General features: G+C 43.9%; 1 protein-coding gene across 5 annotated transcripts in view; it reads right to left on the bottom strand.

The window, feature by feature from the left end:
* prkcz (protein kinase C, zeta) overlaps nt 1-21,867 on the bottom strand; it is a 112,817-nt gene that overhangs the window by 7,529 nt on the left and 83,421 nt on the right. For 4 of the 5 annotated variants that reach the window (XM_085258572.1, XM_085258571.1, XM_085258573.1 and 1 more), the window contains 7 exons: nt 21,225-21,311; nt 18,550-18,685; nt 18,347-18,434; nt 17,796-17,915; nt 13,268-13,347; nt 11,082-11,171; nt 5,567-5,682 (listed from right to left, as the gene is read on the bottom strand). In XM_085258572.1, coding sequence (XP_085114698.1) covers nt 5,567-5,682; nt 11,082-11,171; nt 13,268-13,347; nt 17,796-17,915; nt 18,347-18,434; nt 18,550-18,685; nt 21,225-21,311 — 717 coding nt within the window. Of the gene's footprint in view, nt 1-5,566; nt 5,683-5,801; nt 5,955-11,081; nt 11,172-13,267; nt 13,348-17,795; nt 17,916-18,346; nt 18,435-18,549; nt 18,686-21,224; nt 21,312-21,867 lie in introns of all 5 variants that reach the window. The other variant, XM_085258576.1, reaches the window with a different exon arrangement.

The following is a 21,867-nucleotide window of genomic DNA, read 5'->3' as shown; positions in this document are numbered from 1 at the left end:
GCACTCCTCTCACACGCTGCCGAGGGCCCCCAGCCATCCTGGCTTTTAATGTCGCAATGTAAATCTCTAACATGGAGGGTTTACCCTTCTCTCTCCTTTCATGGCTTTCACTTCTCTTTCTTCTTGTGCCAAAGCCATCATGAGTGGGAGAGAGGGGAGACTGGAGAGCTTTTGCATCACCCCCTCCTAGCGAGAGTGGGCAACGTCAGCCCCTCTCCTTGGTAACAGGGAAGAGGAGGGGGTGGGGAGATAAAGTGCGAGACACAGGGAGGAGCCGTGCATCTTATTTTGACGTGCTGCAGTTTTTGATGCCAACTTGCTATCTCTGCTGCTGAACTGGTCACGTGCTCCCCACCCCGTTCTCCCTCTTCTCACCACTGCACCATTTGGACCTCTTCTACGATCGTCTTCCCAAGAGTTAGTCGCAGACTCCCGTCATCAAAGTCTGACACAAACGAGCTGGGATGAACTTCAGAGACATCTCGCTGCAGCCCTTTAATGAGCTGCGAGCCTCAGCCACTCCAAGGCTGGTTTTGAACATTGATATCTGCTGAACAGCACAAACTTCAAACTGGATGCTTCCCAAAGACATCTGCCGTGGGTGCAGATCATGACGGGCATGTAATAAGGCCGCCAAGTGCAGCACAGTCAACAGCTCTGCAGTGATAATACCAATTAGTGACAGCACGAAGGGCGTCATTTATTTTGGAGTGAATTCCAAGTCAAGACACTGCGGAGGTACAGATTATCACAAGCCATGACAGACAGACCCCCGGCAGGCGGACAGCTCCAGGAGTTACACAATCTAGAGGTTTTTCAGCCATACTTTGTAAAATTCTGCTGAATTCCACATAAACTGTATATGAAATATGGAGGGAGCATGAGCTATGTGGTGCTGCAGTGGGCACGCATTGTTCTTAAACACGGTTTAACGCATGTTACAACTTCACTCTGAAAGACCAAAAACAGCCCAAAAAAACCCAGCTGTGTGTAGCACGCCACCAACACCCACATGTCCTTCAGTTTTCAGGCCCCTCTTCTGTGGAACCAGCTGCCAGTTTGGATTCAGGAGACAGACTACAGGGAGTGCAGAATTATTAGGCAAGTTGTATTTTTGAGGAATAATTTTATTATTGAACAACAACCATGTTCTCAATGAACCCAAAAAACTCGTTAATATCAAAGCTGAATGTTTTTGGAAGTAGTTTTTAGTTTGTTTTGAGTTTTAGCTATTTTAGGGGGATATCTGTGTGTGCAGGTGACTATTACTGTGCATAATTATTAGGCAACTCAACAAAAAACAAATATATACCCATTTCAATTATTTATTTTTACCAGTGAAACCAATATAACATCTCCACATTCACAAATATACATTTCTGACATTCAAAAACAAAAGAAAAACAAATCAGCGACCAATATAGCCACCTTTCTTTGCAAGGACACTCAAAAGCCTGCCATCCATGGATTCTGTCAGTGTTTTGATCTGTTCACCATCAACATTGCGTGCAGCAGCAACCACAGCCTCCCAGACACTGTTCAGAGAGGTGTACTGTTTTCCCTCCTTGTAAATCTCACATTTGATGATGGACCACAGGTTCTCAATGGGGTTCAGATCAGGTGAACAAGGAGGCCATGTCATTAGTTTTTCTTCTTTTATACCCTTTCTTGCCAGCCACGCTGTGGAGTACTTGGACGCGTGTGATGGAGCATTGTCCTGCATGAAAATCATGTTTTTCTTGAAGGATGCAGACTTCTTCCTGTACCACTGCTTGAAGAAGGTGTCTTCCAGAAACTGGCAGTAGGACTGGGAGTTGAGCTTGACTCCATCCTCAACCCGAAAAGGCCCCACAAGCTCATCTTTGATGATACCAGCCCAAACCAGTACTCCACCTCCACCTTGCTGGCGTCTGACTGGAGCTCTCTGCCCTTTACCAATCCAGCCACGGGCCCATCCATCTGGCCCATCAAGACTCACTCTCATTTCATCAGTCCATAAAACCTTAGGAAAACCAGTCTTGAGATATTTCTTGGCCCAGTCTTGACGTTTCAGCTTGTGTGTCTTGTTCAGTGGTGGTCGTCTTTCAGCCTTTCTTACCTTGGCCATGTCTCTGAGTATTGCACACCTTGTGCTTTTGGGCACTCCAGTGATGTTGCAGCTCTGAAATATGGCCAAACTGGTGGCAAGTGGCATCTTGGCAGCTGCACGCTTGACTTTTCTCAGTTCATGGGCAGTTATTTTGCGCCTTGGTTTTTCCACACGCTTCTTGCGACCCTGTTGACTATTTTGAATGAAACGCTTGATTGTTCGATGATCACGCTTCAGAAGCTTTGCAATTTTGAGACTGCTGCATCCCTCTGCAAGATATCTCACTATTTTTGACTTTTCTGAGCCTGTCAAGTCCTTCTTTTGACCCATTTTGCCAAAGGAAAGGACGTTGCCTAATAATTATGCACACCTGATATAGGGTGTTGATGTCATTAGACCACACCCCTTCTCATTACAGAGATGCACATCACCTAATATGCTTAATTGGTAGTAGGCTTTCGAGCCTATACAGCTTGGAGTAAGACAGCATGCATGGAGAGGATGATGTGGACAAAATACTCATTTGCCTAATAATTCTGCACTCCCTGTATCTCTACTTTTAAGATTAGGCTTCAAACTTTCCTTTTTGCTAAAGCATATAGTTAGGGCTGGACCAGGTGACCCTGAATCCTCCTTTAGTTATGCTGCAATAGATGTAGGCTGCCGGGGATTCCCATGATGCATTGGGTGTTTCTTCTTCACTCACTATGTGTTAATAGACCTCTCTGCATTGAATCATATCTGTTATTAATCTCTGTCTCTCTTCCACAGCATGTCTTTATCCTGTCTTCCTTCTCTCACCCCAACCGGTCGCAGCAGATGGCCCCACCCCTCCCTGAGCCTGGTTCTGCCGGAGGTTTCTTCCTGTTAAAAGGGAGTTTTTCCTTCCTACTGTCGCCAAAGTGCTTGCTCATAGGGGGTCATGTGATTGTTGGGTTTTCTCTGTATGTAGTATTGTAGGGTCTACTGTACAATATAAAGCTCCTTGAAGCAACTGTTGTGATTTGGTGCTGTGTAAATAAAATTGAATTGAAAATTGAATGTCCATGCAAACAAAAATTACACAGTCCGGCAGTGTGCCAGATCCAATTATTTTAGAAGGCTTCTTAGTCTGTCGTCATGCTATCAGAGATCCCATTATTTAAAGGTGCCTAAAGGATTTAATTATCGGTTCGGCTTCTGCTCCTGAGCAACAGTTGTGCTGAATAACAGCAGGCTTATAAAGCTCAGAAAGTGCACATAGTCATTATGTTATTCACATAAAACAAAGACAGATGCCAACAGGAAACAGGGAGGGAAACAGTAATGAAGAGCAGTGCTGTTAGGAGGGAAACAATGCTACCAGTGCACATGCTCCAGGAAAACCGTTCACAGTGTACACCAACGCACGAAACAAGTCACCAAGGCCACTGAAGTGTGGCTCGATCACACGTGCTGACAGGGTTTCCTACTCTGCAGTGACACTTTGTTTAATACTGCACTGTCATATTTTGGTTTCGGTGACCTCGGCTTTTTGTTGCTGCACAAACGTCTTACTCCATCCTGTAAGAGCCTTTAGTCAGTCCACCATGTAACTGTCACAGCCAGACAGTAACACCTCTGTCCGTATTATCAACTCGGACTTATGTGAACCGTTCCATAAAGGCATTGTGTTCCTGCCATCATGATCACAAGCTCCATAAATCCTCAGAAGGGGAAATTCAAGTTTTGGAGCATCGAGAATCAAACCAACATGATGTTTTCTAACATTGGCTGGGATAGATCTGCTGCCAAAGCCTTATGGAATCTATTTAGTGACACAGAGAGGAAAACAGGATGATGTGTTCCTTCAGTGTGTCCGTGGTTGTGTAATATCTTTAAGCCTTTTCTCTTCAAAGTTCAGCCTTAAACAAGGGCTCCACTCAGATCCTGGAGCTGCATGTTTGCATTAATCAAAACAACCCCCCAACATTGGAAACTCACATGGGGGCATTCTTTATTGGATGCAGGAGTCTGTTGGGAAGATGGTCCACCCAGTGTTTGTGTGACGTTACAGAGTGAGCTCTGTTTTTAGGCTCTGTGTGACCAGGACAGGATGGACTGTTGTCTCCACTGAACACCTCTATAGTGGCTGCTGCACATCTGTATGAGAAACACAGGAGCAGCAGTCCTGGGACTTACATCTTTCCTCTTCCTTTCATTTCTAATCCTGTCCATCCCGGTCAATCCCAGTGAATCTCTCCCACCTCCAGCTCATTACCGTCTTCTGAATATTTGCTTTCACAAATCACCCATGATACTCATCTGCACCTACTCCACTCTGCCTGCACGCTCTTCTTCTGTCTGTTGTTGGATGGTTGACTACAGGCATTTAAACTCTTCTCTGCTCCTTGTAGCTGCCCGTGCCTCTGTCTCATTCACACTCATTATTCTGTCATATTCTGCTGATTTTCATTCCTCTCTCTCCAGATCTTACCTCCACCTTTCATCCACCTGTATTAGAGCGATTAGAGCACGCTGTAGGTATTACAGGTACTGCGCTGCAGTGGTTTGTATCATATCTATCTAATAGACTTCAATTTGTGCATGTAAATGGAGAGTCCTCTTCACACACTGAGGTTAATTATGGTGTTCCACAGGGTTCAGTGCTAGGACACATTCTGTTTACATTATACATGCTTCCCTTTGGCAGTATCATTAGAAGAAATAGCATAAATTTTCACTGCTATGCTGATGACACCCAGCTCTATCTATCTATGAACCCAGATAACACACACCAATTAGTTAAACTGCAGGAATGTCTTAAAGACATAAAGAGCTGCCTTCCCACCTTCATCAAAGTGTTTGCTCATATGACTGATGTATTACTGTAGGGTCTACTGTACAACATAAAGCACCTTGAGGCGACTGTTGTTGTGATTTGGCGCTGTATAAATAAAACTGAATTGAATCTGATTGATCCTGCTCCCTGCTCTGGCAGATCCCACTGTCCTTTGGGAACATCAGTGTCTATGGATAGTTGTGACCTCACTAGCTGTCTATCGCTGCTGCAAACTAGAGGAGCTCAGAGCCGACCCCGATGTAATCCCACCCACACCTTGAACCATATGTTACTCCGTCTATCATATGGTATGATCCACAAAGACACAGGACAACCTGTGTTTAAGCTGTGATATTATTATGTTTTCACTGCTGCACACAGCGCTGAATGCTCCGTATAAGAAAAACAAAGACTTATTCTGAACTGGGAATCATGCAAAGCTACTCTAAGGGAGTCCAAGAACAAAAATATGGAGTTATCTGTGAGAACCCTCCATACAGTTCTTCTGAGTGCTTGATGATGGCAGTAACTGATCACAGTAAAGAGTTATCATCATGTACTGACAAAACAACAGTCATGCTTACGTTAAGACAGACGTGCAGTTCCACACATGAAACTTTATTCACATGAGCTTGACTTTAATAAAGGCTGTGTTTGAGCTGAAAAGCAGTACTTACTCATCGTCTGGTGTTAGCTGCACTGGTTCATTAGTAAACTGCGTGTCAAAGTTTTCTAGGCCGTACTCATCAGAGATTTGAGGTTTGAAGGGCGGCGTCACTTCTTTCTTCTCCAGCTGAGTGAAAACAAACAGAGTGTATTACATATAACAGTTGCTTTTACTCACTGAGAGTGGAGCCATGAAGTCAAATAAAAAAGGCACATTTTCACAAGTGTAGACACCCCCACACCCACATTTCCACAGTGGAGGAGTTTATGTGTCCCCTCTGATCCTGGGAGCTGTGTTATCCAGGGAAACAGCCCCTGGTAGGGTCTGACATGTCCACTTGGTCCCGGGGAGGCAGGGAGGGAGGGGGCGAGGCAAAGAGCAAAACCCAGTGAGTGATTCTGTGTGAATCAAAATCACCAAAAAGACAAAGGACTTAATGGCACATATTTGACATCCATCATCAGTGTGTGATAGCCTGATGTCACTGAATAGGTAACGTGAAAGCACAAACATATTCTAACACATCTGCACCAACATTTGGCCAGATGTGAAACAGTGAAACAGAAGCTTGGGCTCGTGTTGCTGTATTTCTGTGTAGCGATGAAGCCAAACAACAGAACGAAGAAGGTTGAGGCAGCAGAATAATTATGCCTGAGTGATTCAGCCAGAGTTTTTGTCTGATTTGTTTCCATGGTTTCACATTCGTCCCTCATCCTGTTCAAATGTGCGCTGAGGACATTTTCTAAGAACACAATGAAGTCAGACGGGCACAGAAAAACCACAGGTACCCAGCTTCGCTCGTCATGCTGCGTTTCACTGTTTTCTCTTTAGAAAGCTGGGTGAAAAGAAGCCCTAAAATAGATGTGACCATCTGGGATTTGGAGGCTGTGCCAGACCACGGGTACCATTTTCTTATAGTTGAACATTAAACAATGACCATATTACGTGATGTCATAGATCAAGGTGTGTGCCCAGCCTCATGCTTCACACAGTGAACATGAGCTCCAGCTATTCTGCCAAAAAAGTTGTATTCTTATTTTAAAGTATTTTAATGTCTACACTGGATCAGTGGGGACGCACAACCCACAGCATCTGTGTTCTGAGACACTGCTGCTGGAGACATTTCCATTTTATCCACTGTGTGTCATCAGTGACACATACTGGTTCTCCTCCACTGAGTCAAAATGGTGATCTTTCAAGTGGGATTTCATTTAAAACAGAGAATCACAGAAGCTAAATGTGGTGTGTAGGAAGGGTGATGAGCGTCAATTGTGTTGGTGTGGTTGAAAAACTCTGAGCAGGTAGACTGTTCGAGGAGGGCTGATTGAGCCTTACCACTGTTCAGATGGTTCCGGCTTACTGTTGGTGGGAGGAGTCTGAATGATGATGATGCTCCTTGTAAAGGCTGAATCATCCAAGACTTTTACACACTGTGTCTGGTGTTATGTACCTACAAGAGAATCTCGATGTTTAACATTTGACACCATGTGAAATCCAGACTTCCAAAAGCCTGCAGGAAACTGCAGCTCCTCTCCAAGAATGAGTCTATTGTCACCTCCACTGCATTAAAAACCATCTTTATGACCTGATACAGGAGCCAAACAAACGGTTTCCCATCATAGGAACTCTGTGGAGGGCATGTTCTCCACACCAGGTGGTGTGAAAAACATTACAGATGAAGAACATTACAGACATTACAGATGTGACAGGCAGCTGTCTGTAGGCCTTACATTCAGGACCTGGACTCACAAAAACCTGGCCCTGATCACAGGGTGGGTCAATCCTGGGAACCAGCCAGCTGTGGTGCTTAGCTGTGATTACTGTGTGTGTGTGTGTGTGTGTGTGTGTGTGTGTGTGTGTGTGTGTGTTTGTTTTAGTAGTTGATGCACTTCTCTAATGTTATTGGTTCAAAGTGTTTTCAGCTTCAAACAGATAAACACCAAATAACTCACTTTGTATGTTTTTCTATCCATCAAATTTGCCCACATTCTCCCAAACACACACACACACACACACACACACTCTCTCTCTCTATTTGTTCATTTCTTTTTCAGGTTTTCGGCGCCTACCTACACACTCTGTCAGTTTCACCCCCTCACATCCTGTCTCCATCTTTCTCCTCTCGCCTCTATCTTTCTTACTCATTCTCCATTCTTTTATCTTGTTACACTGCTCTCCTCTCTCCTCCTACTTTCCCCACTCTTTCTGATGTGTTGCTGGGCAAGCTTAATCACTGTGTGTTGGTAATGAAGTGAAAGCCTGGAGTGAGCCCACACACACACACACACACACACACACACACACACACACACACACACACACACACACAGGATCTGAAACATTAGTACTACACACATGTTGAAGTGTGGGAAAAGTGTCCCTGAGACCACAGTGGAAGATAAAAGAGGTCAGTGAACGTCAGGGCTGTGCAGGTGCCTGAGATCACAACACTGACCGTGTGTGTGTGTGTGTGTGTGTGTGTGTGTGTGTGTGTGTGTGTGTGTGCAGGCGTTAGTGTCAGTGACGAGCTGTCACACATGTCTCTCTCACATGTGTAAAATGACGGTGTGCCACGCTCGCTGTCTGAGTGCTGCTCTCAGCCTCTCCATCATTCTCCAAAACAAGAAGGACAACATCAGGGAGGCCAGTCACCATTCATTTACTGTTGGTTTGTTTTTTATCAGTGAACGTCCCACAAAGAAACGTCCTGCATTGTTGGTCCACAGCTGGAGACAAAGGGACCCCACGGCTGTGAGACCCTCTGTGTTTCATCGAACCTTTGAAATGTGGGAGGAGCTGTGACAGCAGTAGCTGGGCACCTACCTGGGTCTCGTGTCAGCCTTTGCTGCTCACTACTTCTAACTTCACATTTGGCCTTGGACTAAAATAAAAGAACTGTGGAGAACGGACGTGTTACAGAGAGAAAACTTCCCTCAGGAAACATGTGATGAATATTAATATGTGGTAACACAGTGGTGGTACACCACACCTGTCAGGTCCTGAGACAGGTCTGAGGGCAGAGAGCGTTACCTCTCCAGCTCGCTCAGCTCGCTGTCTCTCTGCTCTGTGTGGACTCTGCTCAGGAGCTCTGCTTCCACACATCACCCACTGTGTCCTTGGTGTGCACACAGACAGACACACAGACTTTAAAAAGTTTAAAAAAATATCCTGATACATAGTTTTTTTTAATGTGATACTTAGAGATCAACATTTCCATATGCACCATCGTGAAACTGACAACACAGCTGTGTTTGCTGTTTGTCATGTATCATCCAATGAAACCGCTGAAAACCGTCAGCCTCCAGTCTGCATGGTAAGGACCTCCGACATCGGGCCTCCGGGGTAGTTCACGTCTCACTACTCCAGGTATCATGTCTTCTAATAGTATGTATAAAGTGCACACATGTAATTTTCATCAGAGTTATGAGAGTAGCCACAAACAGAATGCTTCTATTTGAATCCCAGTTATTGTGCAACACCATTCCTATCTCGAGCCCCGCGTGGACACTCCCTGAAATCACCATTTTCATAGTAGATGTTTGTTAAACCTCAAATTAAGACAACAGAAAAGTGTAATTACCCTCCTGAGAACAGTGGAGAAGAGGAAGCGTGGGTCTGAGACGGAGGTGGGGGGACGGGGAAACATAGCTGTGAAGAAATCTGCAGACATTACATGTGTAGTTCTGTTTGTCAGCACACAGCCATCACCTCTCTTCCTAAGCTCGCTGAAACAGCTCTTTCCCCACACCTTCATGGTATGACTCTGCACATCATCCTTGTTGATCAGAACCACCACTCGCTCCTCCACTGCTCGAGCCTCCTCTGACTGCAGGCTTATGTTAAACAATCCTGTCAAAGGAGCTGCTCTTTCTCCACAGGTGCTTCACCTGGACCAACCACCTGTCTCCATTCATTGGCTTTGTTTTTATAAGTGCTGGATAAAGTGCTGTGGTATGGTACAGTCCACTGTCTCCTGTCTGTAAGTCTTTTTCCTTTTGCCAGCTGTTTGCTGTTCGCCTGGTCTCTTGTTTATTTTGATCTTCCTGACTTTTCCACTTTTCCTTTGCTAACCTCGTCCTTTGAATACTTATACTTCCTTCTGCTTGTCCTCTTTCCTCCACATACACCAAACACCTTCTTAGCAGTTTTCCTAACCATTTCAAATATACATAATATTTTCTTACCACTCTGAGCCTGTCTCCAGTTTTCCTTCTTCAGCTTCCATCATTTAATCATTGGCTTTATCTTCACTTGTTATTCCTCTTCTTGGTTTCATCCTACAGACTGTTCACTGCTGCCTAAGAAGATTTGCTCCTTGCAGTCTCACATCTCTTTCTTAATGCACTTTCAACATAAGATACAGTCTACCTGTGTGCACCTTCCTCCACCCTTATAAGTCATTTATTGTTCCCCCTCTTCTTCAAATGTGTGTTTACTGCAGCTGTTTCTGTCCTTTTTGTCTACTATCATCTGTCTGTCTCCATTTCTCTCCACAAGCAGAAACCTCCTCATCACCTCTGTTTCCTTAACATACATGTAATTCTATTCTATTTTGTTTACACAGCGCCAAATCACAACAACAGTCGCCTCGAGGTACTTTATATTGTACAGTAGATCGTACGATAACACATACAGAGAAAAACCCAACAATCATATGACCCCCTATGAGAAAGCACTTTGGTGACAGTGGGAAGGAAAAACTCCCTTTTAACAGGAAGAAACCTCTGGCAGAATCAGGCACAGGAGGGGCGGGGCCATCTGCTGTGATTGTTTGGGGGTGTCCACTGAAGTCTGCTCCAATCAATTCAAGTCAGTTTTATATAGTGCTTATAGTTAGTTGCTTAAATCACCTCTCTCCACCGTTTCATCCACCCCAGTATTCCTCTTTCTCTTCTGACGCTGAGCTTGAGCACACACACTAACAACACTCAACAAGTCATGGTCGTGTCTGTGTGACACAGTCCCTATCCTCACGTCCATGCTTCTCCCAGCACCACACACAGTTGTTGTTAACTTTGATCCCAAATGATCCGGTAAAGGAATCTCATTCTTCACGGTCCCACATCATCAGACCTTGGCACTCGGAGTACACTGGCTTGTCACCTCCATGTGGCTGGGTGACTGTAGTACTTTTATATAACATTTCACATTACAGCTCTGAGATGGAAGAACAGTATTGATTATATTGATCTTGAGAAAACTGTTTTCTTAACCATCTCAGGAACTGATCTGAAACCAAAGGCAGAGAGTGAGACAAGCTGCAAACCAGTAAAAACATCTTTACCAGCAGTTGTCCAAGAGCTCCATACAATGACTTTATGTAAAATCAGTTAAAAATGCTGATGATAGCCGAAGCAGGAGATTTAATAGAAGACTGCAGTAACCGAGTAGATTTGTTCCCTTACTGCTCCTTTCCAAGCCCATGCATTTGGAAATCATAGTGAGACTGCAGTGTGTATGTTGTGTTTAAGATGAAATAACTTTAATACACAACGATGCGTTTTCACTCAGACTTCAGTTCTTACCTGTTCCCAGTCTATACTGCGGAAAAACGTGTGGGACTTGATGTCTGTGAAGCCTGTCTGGACCTGACAACCCAGCCGCTCCTTGGGATCCTGTTGGAGCCAAAACAGCTGGTCAGGAACATCAACAGAAGCTGCTGTAGTACACATACTGTAAGAACGGCCAGGAGCGTGATGAAAAAGACCAATTATTATGTTTTATTATCATTCAAATGTTGAACTATACATGAAATGACTGTCTTGAGGACAACAACAAGAATTTCATTAAGTACTACAAAGGTATGTGTACATGTGGCACAGCCTCCCTGTGCTCTGCTCATCACAACAATCATGCAGGTGACATACAGAGGTTTAAACAGGACGTGGAAAAATTAAACCACAGGCTCAAATGCAGTAACGGTCATTGTTCTGTAACCTGGTCTTTAACCAAAGACACCTTTGCCTCCTGTGCACGTGGTTTTTCTCGTTGTCTAAATATCCCACAGTAAAGTGATGCATCCATCACGGACACTTTTTATCCAGCTATCCAATCACAGCAGAGGGGGAAACTACAGTCATCAACTCTTACTTGTAGTCCACAGTGCTGCTTGTACCAAATGAAAGTTTCATGTGCTTACAACACATTTATTTCTGCTATTCTGCATCACTGCAACCAAAGCATCTCAGGTTCAAACAATAAGTGCTGAGTAGGGATCTTGTCTGGACGTTTGCAGTGGAGCACCTGGCTCTTCAGCTGATTGGTGTGTACACTCCTGACTCTGGTCACAAGAGAATTAGCTTTTATCAAAGATGGTCAAATATGTCAAAATAAACTGTGAGTAACAACATGGCGCTCAGATGAGCTTTTATACAGAGTAGATGATGAATGGTCTGCATTTATAAAGCATGGTCATCCAGGGTTATGCTTGACCAGTTTACCGTGAACTGAATCATGCTTGTTATTAATCTGTCTCTCTTCCACAGCATGCCTTTATCCTGTCTTCCTTCTCTCACCTCAACCAATCGCAGCAGATGGCCCCGCCCCTCCCTGAGCCTGGTTCTGCCGGAGGTTTCTTCCTGTTAAAAGGGAGTTTTTCCTTCCCACTGTCACCAAAGTGCTTGCTCATAGGGGGTCATATGATTGTTGGGTTTTTCTCTGTGTGTATTATTGTAGGTTCTACCTTACAATATAAAGTAAGGCAACTGTTGTTGCAATTTGATGCTGTATAAATAAAACTGAATTGAATTTTCCATTGTGAACTAGCACACTCTGCTAACACAATCATTTTAAATATCACTTCTTTAAAAAACAGACAAATTCCTGTATCCATGTTAATATATAAGACCCTGCTGCAGTTATGGTAAGCTAACCCCATCCTAACTTATTAAATAAGGTAAAGCTGTGCTGAAACAGCTGTGGTTTTATCCGAGGCCTTCTTTCCTGCGTGGAGGTTGCACGTGCTGCTGCTGAGTGCTCTGGCTAAAAGGAAAAGGTTAATGGGAGATTCTAAATTGCCTGCAGGTGTGAATGTGAGCGTGACTGTCTGTCACTATGTGTCAGCCTCAGGCCAGACTGCCACTGGGTCTGTGGTGTGCCTGCTTTCACTCCTGGCTTTAGCCTTGTACTTAGTGCACAGACATGATGCTGTTCTTAAAAAGCATGTGAAATTAGGTCACTACATTCAGTTTCACACATGGACGAAAGTTTTCTTGGCCTGACAGAGGTGCCAGTGTGTGCTGCTTCTGTGGAGGCAGCTCTCTAAATGAAATCATGCTGGAAGTTTCCCTCATCAGAGTGGGTCTGAGGTGAACTAGTTCCTGTCAGTGTTACATGTGAGAAAGTGCTGCTTATCCCAGCAGTAATCTGATTACTGTGTCACTTTCACGCTCTTTATCGTCCACTTTCAATGATAAGAAACAACCAGTCTGCCAGGAGTAGCAGTCTGTGTTGTTGTTCTTCCAAGTCGAGTGATCCAGCACGGTCCTGACCCCGGTGCCAAGAAACCCTCGAGTGGATTACCACATATCCTTTGTTGGGTAACTGAGTTGTACTGTGTAAATACTAAAATAACAGAGGCACAACTGTCCACTCAGAACTAAACACTGAGGCCTACATTGTAACATAGCCCATGCTCTGGGCCATAATCCCACACAGTGAGCAGCAGAGTGCACGCAGGAGGAGAGGGTGCTTATGGGAGGGACTGTCTCACCTTGTTTAGAAAGCCCTTGAGCACGCCGGCAGCTTTCACCGACAGAGACCTTGGGATCCGAATGGGCTTCTCGAGAATAACTGTTGGCAAAAAGAAGGACGGCAACAAAAGAGAGAGCGAGTGAATTAAAAGGACAATCGTGAGGAGGGAGAATGATTCACAGTCCAACCTGCCTGTGGGTGACTGTGTCTGCTGCGTGGGAGGCAGAGAAAGGGCGGAGATGCAGAGGACACTGTTCTATTCTCTCTCTCACACTTTTTGTGGTCTACTAATAGCCTTGAGACTCCCACAGCTAACAAGAACAAAATGCAGTAAAAACAGTTTCTCCCTCAAAACCCAAATCCAGAGATGAAGAACTGCATCACAGCTCCTTTTTAAACATGCTATTCACCCATTTTATTATTATTTTAACCCAGTGTGCGTGAACACTCACCGTCTGAGATCCAGTTTCTCTTAAACCCAAAAGACATCTGCACCCAGGACAAGGCAAACAGAAAAAGAGGAGAGATGTGTTTTGTGACTAGAAAGACGGGTATTTTACTAGCTCGATGTTCCACTTAACTCAAGTTTTATTTATGCAGCACAGAATCACAACAGCAGAGCCTTTAAGGAGCTTATCCTGTGTAGATATTACAGAACTGACAGTAAAGTTGACCTTGACATGTGCTGATGCTCTGAACTGCAGATCTGATGTGAGAAATGAAAGTTGTCCTGTTGTGCATCTATAAAATAAAGTCTTATTTATCTGATACTGCTGTGTGGTGCTGTGCCTTTGACCAGGTGATTAAAGTTGATGGTCAGCTGTAGTAGAAACAATCAGACAGGTAGTATCAGGTGAGTCATGACACTTAGAGAGAGGAGAACTCCCAGTTGCTAGTGGGAAAACTCATTACAACGCAATCATTATGCCAACGTTAATGACAAAACCTTGGCAAGAATAACGGGCCAGTTTCATTGGCTGCACATTCAGGGGTCGTTGTGAGCATCCTGACCTGAATGCCACTGCAGCCTTTACAGGTGGAGGGTCCATCTGAGCAAATTAGCATGGACCTGATTGGGCCATTTCACCAAAGTCAACATGGGTATCAGTGTGCCGAGCATTCAAAGCCAATAGTAGCACCTACCCACTGGCACACTGCTGGCCAACAGCATCAGCGGCACTCTTTACTCCAGGGATGCAAATGTCATTTCTGATGGCAGACGTGTTTGCTTTGGCAGGGTGCCCTGCCTGATGCAACCCTCCATATTTATCGAGGCTTGGAAACGACACTAGGAGTAAACCAGCTCGTGGTCTCCCTGGCAACCACGGAGCTAAGACAAACAAAACATGTCAGCAAAATCAAATAATTGCTGGTGCTGACCTTTTCATGATTTGTTGAATAACTAGAAAGAATTATAAATGTTACCAACAATAAACATTTCTGGTTTATGTCATTTTTTAAGAAGGAGGCCAATTACATGAAAAGGGAAAGACCATCTCTGAATCGAGGAGGGGTACATCTGTCACCATCTTACAATGCTGTGACTGCAGCCATTCCCCAACTCTGTGTGAATGGGACTCATGGACATTGATCAGTGGGCTTTGATCAATTTGCATATTAATGATCATAAACTGACCTCCCAGCCCATTGTTAATCAGTGGGCTGGTTTCAGTCATTGTGCAAATGTGCTGTTTATAAGGCTGGAAAGCTGCAGTCAGCTGAGACTGAAGAAGTCACCTGATGATGAGGAAACGTTTGTCCCACTGAGAACGTCCAGATGAACAGAATCAAACTTCTGGGAAAATGTTCAATTGCTCCCAGTAACATATCAGAGACACAACAGAGAGATAATCAGTGTTGTTCACCTCATCTGTCAGTGCTCATAATGTTGTGCCTGATTGATCTCTCTGTCACTGTGTTTACATATTAATAATCTTTTAATCTTGGCAGCCGACCTGCTTCAAACATGGACGTGTTTACTTGGTTTTGTTTCTTCAGACAGAAACTGTTGTTATATCATGAAGGTAAACTACATCATTTATCACTTATATATATATATATATATATATATATATATATATATATATATATATATATATATATATATATATATATATATATATATATATATATATATATATATATATATATATATATTTTTTTTTTTTTTTTTTTTTTTTTTTTTTTTTTAATTTATTGTTGCTATCCTGTTGGTATACACAGTTGTCTTTCTGAAGCCAGTCTTAAACCATGACGCCTCCTTTCAGTGTAAAGGAGAAAGCCCAGTAAATTCTCTCTGTTGTCTGCGTTGGTTCTGCTGAAAAAATTTCAGATATTGCTAGAAAACAGTGAGTTGAGACGGCTGATGAATGCCAGCTGGAGCCAAACTGACATGGGGGGTGGCTGCCATTGGCCAGTTTTAACAGACAGATAGTCTGCTGTATTAGCCCATTTTATTTTCACTTCAGCTTTAAAAGTACAGAGCAAGCTTTACGTTACACGTGTCTGAGGTTTAGATTTAACCATTACATTCAGTTCTTGTACATGTTAGCTGTGAATACAGCCTTGTGGCTGATTCCTGAATCAAATGTTTCTGAGTGTCTAAAGCTCCAGGGTTAGCATGAGGTGCACAGATACCCAGAGTAAGGCCTGGCTCAGTCTAGCTCGGCGGCATATGGCTGGGAGCTCCTATAGTGAAGGGTTGGTTTCCATTGGCAGGCATTGATCCAGGAACCTGCTGCTGTACCGGTAAGGCCGCCAGGAGGACGGTGACAGATGCTAGCTGTGGTGCCGCACTATGCTCCTTTGACACAATGTGTAGTATGGAGGAATTTCTGTCACAGAGGACAGTCTGGGTGGCTTCGTGCTATGTAAAGAGACCATATGGCTCGAGGAAACACATGCAAGTAGAAGTTCCTGACGTTTCTCTATTATAAACATGTGATCACACCAAGGTTATTTTCTGCTGACTTCTACTTCTTCTACTTGTCACTGAGTTTAAGATCTGGGACACTGTAAAGATCTGCTAAAACTCCACCATGATGAAGCACTCTGCTCTGTCTGCATGCGAAGATTAATGACCAGACTGACTGTGGATCGCTTCATTACGCACAAAAGTTTAAGTTGTGCACAGTTCAGTAACAAGCAGTGGGTATTCTGAGTGCTGTCATTGTGTGTACTTCAGTTCTACTAATGAGCACTGCAAACATGCTGCAGGCCATGAAGAAGAGTGAAAGCAGCAACGTGATGCTGAGAATGTGAGCAGGTACCAGTGTGAGGAACAGGTTTACGATGTAGTGAGATATATATATATATAAATATATACACATATACATATATATGTAAAATGAGGACTCACACGTCTGAAAACGTGCAAAGAACTTGTTGTTTACTCTGTCGGGAATGTGTGTTTGCTACAGCTTTACTGCACTGCTGGATGATGACACTGTGATGTATAGAAGAATGTCGCTCTCTGAATGCTAATCCTTTTGTTCCGCTTGGAAAGGCTGAATTTGTGCATCCTTATCCTTATAGGAAGAGAAATGCAATCAGGTGTGAGCATCGGAGGGAAGTAACTAACACCTCTTCAAGAGATAAAAATCACAACCTGAAACACTGTAAATAAGATTATGATGGATGGAAGATTACTTTAACATGAATGCAGTTCTATCATTTGCATCTAAACTGCATGAAAACATGTCTGACTGCAGCTTCTCTTGGTGTTTTGTGTGTGCTGCACTGGTTTTGATTTGTTACCCAGTGCCAGTTTGAGCACAGCTTGATAGAAACATATAGATCTTCTTCCCCCACACAGTTTCAGTTAGAAATGATTTAGAACGGAGTTTAACGGACGTCAAAACAAAAAGCTGCAGATTTAGACTCAAACTGTAAATGACTGTGAGCAGCTACAGGAGGAAGCTCTCGTGTGCCCTGACTTTTACCAATGAACAGGATGTGCACCTTACTCATTTTCTTCTAACAGATGATGAGATCTTCATTTTCAGATAAAACTGCACCCCCGCTCGTTTTGTTTCATGACGCTTTAAAAGTAACCGCCGTCCATCAGATTTACACCTCCTGATTATGACACAGCGTGTTAGCAAACATGCTCATGAACCTCTACAGTAGCCTCAGTGTGATTGCACACGTTGTGTAAGGGGCGTGGTCTCCGGCCTGCGTCAGTGGAGGAAGCCACGGAGAGAGCCGGCTCCGGGCTACGACACAGCGGCGAACATAAGAGGAGAGCTGGAACCACAACAATGGCTCTCTGTGTGGGTCGTTCACACACATCAGTGCACATGTTTGCAGCAGGGCATCAATCCTGTTCATTTCACTATATTATAATATTCAAACTCACCCAGCCCTTTTTTATTTTGGAGTCATTAAGTCGAAAGAATTCAAAAAGCCAAAGTGCAGATTAGATTTCCTCGACCTGTAAAAGCTCCCTGTAATCTGTAGACTGAGTCATTATTGATGATGATCAGTGATATCTCCTTAAACAACAGGCTTGAGTCTAACAGTCAGTATTGATCATTGGTCTGGCTCACCCTGAAAGAGGTACTCCTCTGTGTTCATGTCAGGATTGTCAGTGATGATGTCGAACGGGGACCTTCCAGCCATCATCTCAAACATCAGCACGCCCAAAGCCCACCAGTCCACGCTGAAGCCTGGGATGAACATGACATCACATTCAGACTGGATGTGACATGTGATCAATAAGCTACAAACCAGAGCTGAGAACAGAGGTCAGGTCTCTGTGGTGTTTGGTACACTACATGGCTCCGCACATGTACAGACACACAACACGACATACTGCAGTGTGGACAGGCTGACACACGGCTAACGTTAGAAAGAGATTTAAAGACACACAGAAAATGTCACACATGCAGGAGTTACTGCTGTATCATATACATACATATATGTTTTTATGATGTTACTTAATAAGGTAGCACAGGAGCACATTTGGACCAATTAAACACATTCACATGTATAACATGAAATGTTGTTAGGCAGCACATATTAGTTTGTAATGGTCTGTGAATGGCTTGATTTAGTAGGACTGTCAAAGTGTAACCCTTTACACTGCTCCTGTACTCACCATAGTCTTCTCCTCTCAGGATCTCAGGCGCTATGTAGTTTGGAGTGCCACAGAAAGTACTGGTGGTATCACCTGGTCTGATCCCCTCCTAAGAAGTAGAAGACAGCAGCGTTTGGAGAGATCAACAAGAGCGCGCTAGACCTTCCAGTCAATACTGACCTAATGCATTATTGATAATGCTACAGCTGCCCGCACTCTGTTACCTTGCACATGCCGTAGTCTGTGAGCTTGATGTGTCCCTCGTGGTCCAAGAGCACGTTGTCCAGCTTCAGATCACGGTAGATGATGCCCTTTTCATGTAGGAAGTTCAAAGCGATGCAGATTTCAGCAGCATAGAATCTGTGACGAGATGAGAGGTGAACATTTCCACTCGCACATGAGAACATGTTCAAATCCTTCCTGCACAGCTGCATGGATTTAGTGACAACGCAAATCGATGTTTACAGACCGTGACTAAGAGTGACTCGTCTCAATCGTTCAGAATCGTTCTCCAGCATCTGCTTGTGATGCTGTCGAGCGTTTGTGTTACATTTACAGAAGCTACCCGTGAACCACGGGGTTGGAGGGCGCATGTAAACGCTCTCCAAAGCCTGATAGCATCCACACATTTACTTTACAAAAATAAGAGACGCAGCAGGAAGGTTGTTAGATTTCTAACCTGTGTGTGTTTTGGGGCCAGGTCAATGCAAAACGGCCCTCAGTGCACTAATGCCTGCGGTGCTATATCTAACCTGACTAAATGACTGTTTCTCTTCCTGTTTCTGATTAGTTGTTGGGATTTTTATTGTTCTCCTTTTTTCTTATAATGTAGGAATTGTGAAGATTTGGCCTTGAAGACACAAACACTCATTAGTTTTGGTTGAAACTTTAAAAAGCTGAAAGACCAACAAAAGTCCAGCAGGTTCAAATCTGCAGCAGGCAGTGTTCACCTCTGCAGAAATGTAAGACATGTCCTCCCAACAGCTGTGCACGTCAGTGGGACTCAGCATCTGCTGCAGGACTCTTTGTTTGTCTTATAGAACTAATGAAAACTGGTTTTTATAGCTCTGGCTAAATGTTGGTGTCATGCTCCAAACAGAGCCTGGGACAGATAAGTACAGTTTACAGTTCCCAGAGAAGGACGTCCCCACGTGGCCTCTGTCCTCGTTCCTTGCATATAATTTACTCAGCTGCTGCCAGAGTTCTTAGAAATCTAAAGAAGCCATCGATAACACCTCCAGCCGTGTTACAGTGGGCTTTGTAAACACTACTGTTTACTACTGATAGCTGTCACTGGGTGAGAGGACACCCTGGACTGGGACGTAACTGAATTTGTGCGTCACATTTGCAAAGTGTGTGTGCGTTTCATGTATCTCCAGCTGTGTGTACATGAAGGCCCACTTCACAGGTGTAGTTTATTCCCTGTCAGACGGAGGTCTGTCAGTACCATCACTCCTCTCTGAGGCCACGGCTCCTAACAGGTCAGCATGTGTCAAAGCACCTGCAATACTCTGATACGCTTTGACTCCTGGGTCCACACAAAGTAACAGACATTAAAGAGACCATGTTCCTCGTGCCAAACATTTCTTCTTCTACTATGGCTATTGTTATGACAGCTAGTCTATAAAGCCTTTGTAGTTTGGGCCATCATTAGATGTACTTGGAGTGCTTCTTCGGTGAGTCAGTCAAATGTTTTCTCTCCATGTGTAGGTTGTGTGTATTCTGTCTCTAGGAGATAAGCCTTCATTAAACCTGACAAGCCTCTCGCTGTCTGCTGCTTTAAATCTGTGAAACACTGAGGCAAAAGACTGCAGTGGAGAAATCCCACGTCGCTCCCCCACATTTTCACGGTGACAGCCTCCATTGTACGCTGTTGTTTCTTTGTTGCCATCAGACTGATGGAAGCTATGGCCTATCAGCAGCACAATCCCCTGCCCACCAGCCCGCCTCCCCCACGGCGTGGGGGAATGTGGCAGGGCTCTCTCTCTCTAAGAGCGCTGCTCATGAATATGTACCATCATTATGAGTAACTAACATGCTGCTTTGCATATATACAGCCACTGCCTCCACAATCCAGATTGCATGAGCTGATAGGGGTCCAACGGTGCCTCTGTAAATTACACAGCCTTTGATCCGCTATTTATCAGAGACGCAGCTGGAGCGCCCCGCGAGTAGACAGCCACAATGAATTATGGGTGCTCATTATATTTTAAAAGGAGGGTAAAAGTGTTGAGACCTGTTAAAGCATCCTATGAAGCATATCTTCAAACATATGTGTTTAAAAGAAGACACACCCAGTATGAATCTGTAGACCGTCCTGAAAACCGCTGATCTGGTGTGGTTCAGGCATGCAGCTCCTACCTGAGGGCTCTGACGTCTAATACTCACAACACTTTTCACAAAAACAGCTGAACATGAGTCTGCCCGCTCTGCACAGCCGTGCGTTGAACCGGCCCAATGCTGCACGTACACATGGCTGTATCGCCAGAGCAGCCCTCATGATTTCCTGCGTGTAAACTGAGGCTACGTGAAAATATAAGTTATGCTGTCCCTGAACTTGCTCCGCTCCAGGGATGCAGATACAATGGTTTGACCCTTCTGGAAGTCGTTTACCCCAAAATTGTTCACAATTGTACAAATGGGTTTTCTGTGTCATGTCAGTGTAACCAAAATCAAGTGTACCCACTTCAGTGTCATCCTGCTATCACAGAGGCCTCATTTACCACCTCAGACTGAATCAGCTGCTGCTCAGTCTTCATTCAAACATGCGACCTGTTCATAATGCACATGTGGGAGTACACCTAAACATCATGTACCCTCTAAAGATTATCACATTGTGGACAGGGACCATATTTTATGTGGATAATGCCTGGAAGCTGGCGTACATCTGGAGGTTTACCTTGCGTGCTCTTCCGGGAGCTTCCTTTGTCGTTGCATATGAAACATCAAATCCCCACCGTTCACATACTCGATCACTAGAAATAACCTGGAAACAGAGCGAGAACATTTATGAACAGACGTTACATCAAATACTCTCAATATGAACGTTATGCAAATTTTAAAAAAGAGCATTTCTTGCTGGTCTTCATTATATCAAAAGAAAACATGCACCTTGACTCAAAAGCCCCGTTTGATGTTATTTAATCAATAATAAAATATTATTGTATTATGATAGTATTATGGTAGTATTGTGATAGTATTAAGGTAGTATTAAGGTAGTATTGTGATAGTATTAAGGTAGTATTGTGACAGTAGTATGGTAGAATTGTGACAGTAGTATGGTAGTATTGTGATAGTATTAAGGTAGTATTGTGATAGTATTAAGGTAGTATTAAGGTAGTATTGTGACAGTAGTATGGTAGTATTGTGACAGTAGTATGGTAGAATTGTGACAGTATTAAGGTAGTATTGTGATAGTATTAAGGTAGTATTGTGATAGTATTAAGGTAGTATTGTGACAGTAGTATGGTAGTATTGTGACAGTAGTATGGTAGAATTGTGACAGTATTAAGGTAGTATTGTGACAGTATTAAGGTAGTATT

This window comes from Mchenga conophoros, linkage group LG20 (assembly GCF_057382185.1).
Source record: "Mchenga conophoros isolate Kocher_MC1m ecotype Shallow Benthic linkage group LG20, M_conophoros_male_GT1.1, whole genome shotgun sequence".
Taxonomy (NCBI): domain Eukaryota; kingdom Metazoa; phylum Chordata; class Actinopteri; order Cichliformes; family Cichlidae; genus Mchenga; species Mchenga conophoros.
The sequence above is the reverse complement of the archived record's forward strand: the minus strand, read 5'-3'. Positions and strand labels throughout refer to the sequence as shown.